At 34.1% G+C, this 8,636-nt stretch overlaps 1 protein-coding gene across 1 annotated transcript in view; it reads left to right on the top strand.

Annotated features, from left to right (window-relative positions):
- The window catches only part of LOC106880787 (scoloptoxin SSD14), an 83,882-nt gene that overhangs the window by 9,643 nt on the left and 65,603 nt on the right, over positions 1-8,636 (top strand). The window contains exon 2 of the mRNA XM_052976654.1: positions 8,406-8,485. Within this exon, the coding sequence (XP_052832614.1) occupies positions 8,406-8,485 (80 nt within the window). The remainder of the gene's footprint in view (positions 1-8,405; positions 8,486-8,636) is intronic.

The raw sequence follows: 8,636 nt of genomic DNA, 5'->3' as shown, positions 1-8,636 counted from the left end.
ATATATATATATATATATATATATACATATATACACATACGTATATATTCCATTGAACAATGAAACAATGAAATGGATAGAAAACATACGCAGAAAAAAAATGGGCCGGAGGGGGGGGGGAGAACCGAACAATGGATTAATAGCAGTATTTCCACAATAAAACAAAGAATACTTAAAGGAAAAAAAGCCATAATGAATTTAAAAAAAACACACACAAAATAACAAAAATATTACAAGCAATTACCATCTTTTATTGTTTTGTTTTTCGGAAACATTAACTCTTGAAGTAGGAAGCAGTGTTTTAAGGGTGATAGGATGTGCTTTTAGAGAAATCTATGTCTGCCTGTCTAGCTGTTTAAATATTTATTAATATGAGAGAAAGCAAGAATAATCTGAGTATATAGATACAGGCTTTGTGTATTTATTCATATATGCTTTATTACCTACACATCTATGTATCAATATTTCTATCTATCTACCTACATATATATATATATGAGAATAATAAAGAAATCTGTAGGTATGCATACGTTTATGTATGTATTCACATATACTTGCAGATATATCTACATATCTAATGTCTCTAACTAAATTTAAATTTATATATATATATATATATGGCGATTTGTTGCAAGTAGTTAAGGGAAAGATTTAAAAGACTAATTTGTTTCTAATGAAATTTCATTCGAAATTAGGGGAAAAGAATCTTCTTATGGAAACTTGTCTAATGCTGCAGCGTGCCTACGGGGAAAACTTTTGGAGGTGTATGCAATGTCAAAAGTGGTACCAGCATTTTTGGATTGGGAAGAACCACCACAAAAGATGAAGCTAGGTTTGAAGCTTTCCACCAAGAATGATGGTCATGTTGTGGTAGCAGTGTGTGCTGTGATCTCTGAAAATTGTCACCTGATGGTCTGTGAAGTTAGAGTTACTGCAAAAAGCTGTTATCAGTAAAAGTTTGTGCCACAGGATTTCAAAACTAAAAATACACTGAATTATGTGGATTATATATATAAATAAAAGATGGAGGTGGAAATAGCACAGAAGTAAGTCTAAGGCATTTGAATTTAAGAGATGATTTAATAAAAATGGTTTTTTAAATTATACGAAGAAAATATTACCAGTAATAGTTTCTTTATGTAATCTTTAAAATCATTTTTATTAAATTCCCTCTTATGTAGGTGTGTGAAATGGGGTGTATTTGCATACAGGCGCATACACATAATCAAAATTATTTATGTGGGTTTACATAGACACAAATGTGTGTGTGAATGTGTATGTATGTGTGTGTGAATGCATGTATGTACATATAATTTTGTTTATACATATGTATATATATATATATATATATATACACATACATGTATGTTTATAGTGTCTTCATCATGACTGTTTTCCCCATGCTGATATGAGTTGGACAAGAATTCATGAGGGAGTATTCTACGGCCTGATGCCCTTCCTGATGTCAATCCTCGCCTTCAAGGCAGGTACTTTATTTCACTCTCAAGGCATTGGTCAGCCCAAGGCTAGAGTAGAAGACGTTCGCCCAAGGTGCCATCCAAAACGATCTAACCCCAAAATCATGTGAGTGCAAATCAAACATCTTAAACAAACAGCCACAAGCTTCTGTGTATGTATGTGTGTATAAGATACAAGTGCTTAGTGGAACAAATGAACAAACTGGAAAAACACAATACATGTGTGTGTGTGTGTGTGTGTGTGTGTGTGTGTGTGTATATATATATATATATTATCCTTAAGCAAGAATGTTGTTGACATTGACTTCAAAGCTTTGGCCAGCTAAGCCATCATCAAACTGCAATGCATTAGAGTCTGAGGATGACTTAGCCAGCCAAAACTTTGAAGTCACTGTCAACAACATCTTGTTTAAGAAAATAAACTTGAACTCTACAAAAGCATAGAGTACCCCATCAGATTAATGAACAATTGTTTTTATCATAACTGAACATAAAAGCAAACATTAATATGTGTGTGTGTGTACACACATGACTAGTTAAGAAGTTAAAAGAGTGGCTCAAGTGCCAAGAGTTCCATGAATAGCTTTTTATCAAAAAGTGCTAAGTGCTCTACACAACAGATGACAGTGCTCAAGATATCCGAGATATAGAGTTTCAGCTTAAAAGTATTCTTTAGCCCTTGTGACAGATAGTACAGCTTGGGCCTGTTCGACCTGGAAATATCTACATCTAGTTGCTGATCTAACTATTCAAAATGTATGAGGAAACTATTGTTATATGCAAGTGAAGTTCCACTTATTTAACTAAACATGCCTACACAACAGAAATTACTGTTGCGAGTGTTTGTTGCCACTTAGCTATACTTTATATATCGGATTCGTTTTGTAAAGTGGCTTATGTTGACATTTTAGTAGATATGACGCCGAAACATGTGAGATCTTTGTTGTGATATTTAGACATGTATATGGTGGTGTGTGTAATGCCCGTGTGCACATGCGCTTGTACATTGGGGTCAGATGCTTAAGACACTTGCTTTGCAATTGTGATGATACTTTGGACTCGATCACCTTGGGTAAGAATCTTCTTGTGCTTTGTGTGTGAAAATGGAAATGAACAGAAACTGCAGAAGCCATCAGATAAAGGGTACTTCTGACATGCATTTAACAACTGACATGATAGCGTATTCTATAACCTACCCCCACCCTGTATCAAATATGTATTCTGAACGTAGTTTTAAAGCCCTACCAGTTACACCCACCTCAATTTATTTCTGGCATAACAAATCTCAGTGATGAGAAAATCAAAAGTCATGGGGTCAAGGGGGGAAAAAAACCTTTGATTTGTCTTCTTTTTTTTTTTATTTAACCCCCGGTTCATTTTCAAATCCATTCTAACCATGCAAGCATAGACAGAATGGCTTTGTTTATATAGTATGTATGAAGCAACAAACTCCCTCATTCAATAAGTTTTTTGTTTCCATTCACACAGCTAGTCAAGCACTCACTGAAATGGCTGCATTGATCGGCAGGTGACAGGGGATGAGTGCAGACATCTCAGCATGATGACAACTGCATGAAGTCTCAGAGTGTTTCTTTGTAGCCACACACATACATGCACATAAGTGCTTTTATGTTTATGTATGAAAAAAATAATCATACATTTTATATATGATCATACATACATATATATATATATAGGTGTGCACACATACACCCACACACACATATATATATATATATTCATATAGCTGGGAAAAAAATGCCCTTAAAATGGTTGTGGCACTAGTAACCAAGACCAAGTTTCTTGAAGAGCAAAGTGCAAGTAGAATAAGGTCATTGTTAGCAACCTCTAAAATTGGTCAACAAACAAAGACCTTGAACTTACACCCAAAGGAAAATGGTTTAAAAAAAGAAAAAAAGAAAATCAAAGGTGGAGGGGTGCCCCAACATTTTGATCCTAAAACCACAATTAAACCTAGGTAAGAACCTTTGGCCAAACAACAACCATTGCGTAATTGTTTTTCCCCCAGATTTTAAGAAGATAAGTTATTGCCCAAGCTTGGGAAGAGGTGAAGTGGTAGGGTTTTTAAAAGACACAAATTAAATAAATAAGTCCCACTTCTATGACAGTGAACAGGTTTGATATTCTGCTTCGATGCTGCTAAGATTCTGGAATGTTAAATAAATGGACAGAACTAACCAATGTTCTTAAGTAAACACCAACAAATAGCAGTTATAATGAGGTAAATCTGTCTCGAACCACATATGACTGTCTTCGAGAAGGATACATTAGATAAAGTAGAGCTAGGTGATTCTCTGCCCCCTGCGGGGAGTTGGATAGAATGGTCCTGGTTGAAGCACTTTTGACAAACTGGTCTGCACAATCAGGGTTGGTCTGGGTAAGAAACAACAACAACAACAACAACAACAAACATAAAGCAACCAGCACTAACTAACAGCAGGTTGGTCTAGAATCATAGAACAGAAGACACGAGTCTTAACTGCAGTCCGTTGTTTTGGTATGAACTAAGAATCTAAAACAGACACAGTTAACATTCAAGGGTGTTGTAGTTATTTAACCCCAGGTCAGCTCTGACCAAGCAGACATATAGTCAAAGGTTCTCTGGCCAAGGTCATCCCATTTTCTGTTTTAGATTATCCCGTGTGTCCTTCCCGTTTTAAAACAGTTATAGCATGATTTGAGTGAGATTTAGCTGTTGCTTCTAGAAGCTTGAATGACCAACAGTCTACCTCAATGACTTAAAAAAGGTTGCTGTCAAATGTGTATACACACACGTGTATATATATATATATATATTTGTGTGTCCTTCTTTCATGTTGTATCTACAGAGTGGTGGTGAAAGGACTGGGGGGGGGGGAAGCTCCTTCATGAGTAGGAAAGAGAGAGGGGGGAGTGTATTTGTATGCATGTGTGTGTGTGTGTACATATATATATGTATGTATGCATTATCAATAACAAGTACATTTGTAAGCATTACTTGAGAAACAAAAAAGAAAAGAAAATGAGATTCATATTGAAATTCACATTAGTACAGATTATATATGTATGTATGTATAAATGCGTGTATGCATGTATAAATGCGTGTATGTATGTATAAATGCATGTATGTATGTATAAATGCGTGTATGTATAAATGCGTGTGTGTACAAATGCGCATATGTGTACTGTGATTAAGTATCAGAAAATGGATATGAACATTATATATGTAACTATATCTGCGTATTATATGTGTGTGTGTATACATATATATATATATACATGAACACATAGATATGTATATATATATATATATATAGTTTGAACTCAGATTGCAAAGAGCCAGAGGAAATGCCACAGCATCTTGGCCTAAAACTATGTCTGCCAATTTAATCCACCAACCATTTTGTGTAATTGCAAACAACTGCAAAGCTCTATGTGTGTGTGTGTGTGTGCGTGTTTTAGCACGACTGAAGCATGAAATTTCATCCACATCACGAGAAAGTAACTAAAACAAACCAAGCAAATAATCTGGACAATTACAGCTAAGTGTCACTCCCAAAAATCTTCAGTGATGTCATTCAATACCACAACCATTAGTCACCATCACCACCACCACCATCGTTATCATCATCATAGGCATCAGCAGCAACACATCTAATGAATAAACAACCATCCCTTCTCTATATATAATAAATGTCATCCTCTAAGTGCAGACCAGCACAGGGATCATTTTGATACTGGGCTGCAGAGAAAGAATAAATTTTAAGATTTTACTCTATTTTATAGACTATCGCAGTCTGCAGCATGTTTTTGCATTACATATGTATTATATATATATAATGTATATGTAATAATTAGATTATATATTATATGCTTTATTGTGTTTTGTTATGCATGTGATCTCCCCAGTCTGTGGAAAAATTTGTCTCGCATGAAACCAGTCTGTGGTGCAAGAGGTTAGGGACCGCTGTGCTAACCCTCACAGTACAAATAGATAGCAGTACTGGTGCAGAGGACAAGGGGTTTCTGTGAGAGCCAAAAGGTAAACGAAGGTGTGTGTGTGTGTGTGTTTTGATGTAGAACAGTATTGTGACACAGAAGCTGGTGCGAAGAGTAAGCAACACAACTTAACAGAGACACTACGCTGCACAGGAAGGATACACAGAGACAGTGTGCCGTACAGGAAAGATACTCAGAGATTGTATTGTATAAGTGCGCCACAGAATTATTGTTTTAAAGGATATATATAGACAGATGTTGAATGGTACAAGACTGATATACACAAGTGCTGATCTGTACAGGAAGGATACATAGAGAAACTGTGCAGTACAGAAAAAAGATACTCAGTGATTATACTGTATAAGAGTGTTACAGAGCCAGAGTTTTATAGGAGTTATATACAGATGTTGTGTGATACAAGAGTGATGTGCACAAGCTGTTCTATACGAGAGTACCTCAAAAATTGTACTCTTTCAAGAGTAATACAGAGGATGTAGTATAGAGGAGTTATAAACACAAGCTGTTCTGTATAGTAAACACCTGTAATTATTATGAAGGAATATAGGTAATACATGTAATCCCTTCATAAGAATTATAGGTGTAATAAAGGTCTTTGTTGTATAAAAGATGTTGCTAAAATTAACCCTTTAGTATTTAAACTAGCCATATCAGGCCCAAATCTTCTACTCGTTTTAAATTCAAACTGGCCAGATGCAGCCTCTCACACCTACATGATAATGTCATTCTAAAATTAAACAATTACATCATCAAAGTCATGATCAGTTCAAAACAATGTGAATACATAAGCATTACATCTGATAGAATAATCTGGATGCTGAAGAGTCAAGAAAAATTTAGTTTTCAAAAAGTCTACAGAAATAATGAAGGGACAGTGAGTAAAATTAGAAGTGAAGCAGATATGATCTAGTGATGGTCATGCTTGAATTTAGAATTATAAACTGAAGTGGTGCAGTTTAGAGCTGGGTGGCATCGAGAAGAGCAGAGATAAATATTTTGAACAAACACATATATAATTTTACATATTGCTGAGAAACTACAGCAGTGATTCAGGGGCCAAGAGTTTCATGCAAAACACACTAATCAAACTACTCAATAAGTTTGCAAGAAACTGTTGGCTTCTTAGGTCAGTGATGGAGTTGCCCAGGTCTGATAAAATAATATAAACATTCTACTTCGCTCTGCCTCTCATATTGGCATAATCATGTGTGTGTGTATATGTATGTATGTTTATATATATATATATGATTAAATGATGATATATATATATATATATATATATATATATCATTCTGTATACAATACTTAATGCAGATATATACCCAGATAAACTGCAGTATTCGTTTTAAATGGCATCTCTTATAGCCATATAGCATTAAAAACCACACAGCACCAGTGACCATCGCGGTCACTGGTGCTGTCTTTTGTGACTGATATATTTCTTTGTTTTTTGTTGTTGTTTCTTTTAACACTTATATAGCCATAAGATCTGCTTTGGCGAGTCAAATACAGCAGCAATTTCCAGGCTTTCAACATGTATCTGTGTTAAGTATGATATACAGAACGCTATTTTTAACTAATGTCACTTCCATCACTAATAATGAATACATAAATATACATACACATTTATTTATATATAAGTTTCCAGTTAAGTTCCTCAATGTGACTTAAGGACATGATGGTAATAAGAGACTCAAAATAGACAACAGAGTGAAGTCTCAGTTTTGAATAAATGTATGACATCTACCACATGCATAGAACTACATTTTGTGTAGAGTACTATTTACCCTACTCTACTACATGTATAGAGTACATTCTTTATTCCCTCTTATGTACATCCAAATGCATACACATTTTAAATGTCCAAGATAAGCTGTTAAATAGATTAAACTCTGTCACACTAATAATATTCATTATTGCAAGTAAGAAATCTTGCAATAATGATATATATATATATATATATATATCAGTAAATTTCAGTTGTCATCAGGAGTCTTGTTCCTGCCTGGGTGTGCACAATAGAACCAGGGTTGATATGAACTTGGAACTTTAGCTTATAAACTAAAAGTAATAACACTATACATGTGTCAGTGGCTGAGTGAATAGGAATGTTGTTACTTTTAGTACAAGAGTAAAGATCGCTAGTTCGAATCCAGTCTACACTTTTGTAATTAAAGCAGAGGAATAAGACAACTGATCAAGACCAAAAGTAAAACCAATGAAAACAGTGTAAGATATACATACATCCACACACATAAATTATATATATATGGAGAAATAGAGAGAGATATAGTGTGTTTAAAAGTCTCCATGCAGTTATATTTTTATTAAAATAATATAAATGCACAGTGATTTTCATAACATTTTGTGTGTATATGTGTGTGTAGGTAGAGCCCTTTAATCACAGTATAAAAAAATGTGTGTGTGCAAAGAAACAAATAAGACTGCTTGGGTTTCATATACAAAATATATACACATAGGTTTCAGAGAGTAAGTTCAAATCACTTGAGCAGTCTTAGATCTCATCTGCAGATATATATATATATATATATATATGCACATATATTTTTTTTATACTGTGATTAAAGAGCACTGCCTGGTGCAGTTAATCTATTTTTCATCCCATAGCACAACAAACACCACTTCAGCACAAGATAATAATAATAATACAAACATATCACAGTTCATATCGCTACTGCTTCTTCATTACATTATTTCAATAGATATTCGATTAATTAAGTAATTACATATTTAGAAATCTAGAAACTTCCAGCAAAGCAAATTAAATTGTTTTCCTTCTTTCAAATCTCTTCAAATACTAAAGAAATTACTAATTCATTAAATTAATTCTTTTTTTATCTTCTACCTTATTGCGGACTACCTTTTTCTTCCCGTGTATTCAATGTGAAGCCGGATCACAATGCTGACAACTTTACAGATGAGGGCACAGAGGTCCTTCTTAATGAAAATGAACACAAAGAATCAAATAAGTAAGTCAATTTTTTTTCTTTCCATACTTGTGACATTAAAGTAAGTCCTCAACCCAGAGATATAAATCTTTCACTAACGAACATATACAAACAGGTATGTGTGAATGTAGATGGTGGATCTGTGTATGTGTGAGTATATATATATATATAT

This window comes from Octopus bimaculoides, chromosome 25 (genome assembly GCF_001194135.2).
Source record: "Octopus bimaculoides isolate UCB-OBI-ISO-001 chromosome 25, ASM119413v2, whole genome shotgun sequence".
In the NCBI taxonomy this organism is placed as follows: Eukaryota; Metazoa; Mollusca; class Cephalopoda; order Octopoda; family Octopodidae; genus Octopus; species Octopus bimaculoides.
This window is presented reverse-complemented; position numbering and strand designations above follow the sequence as displayed.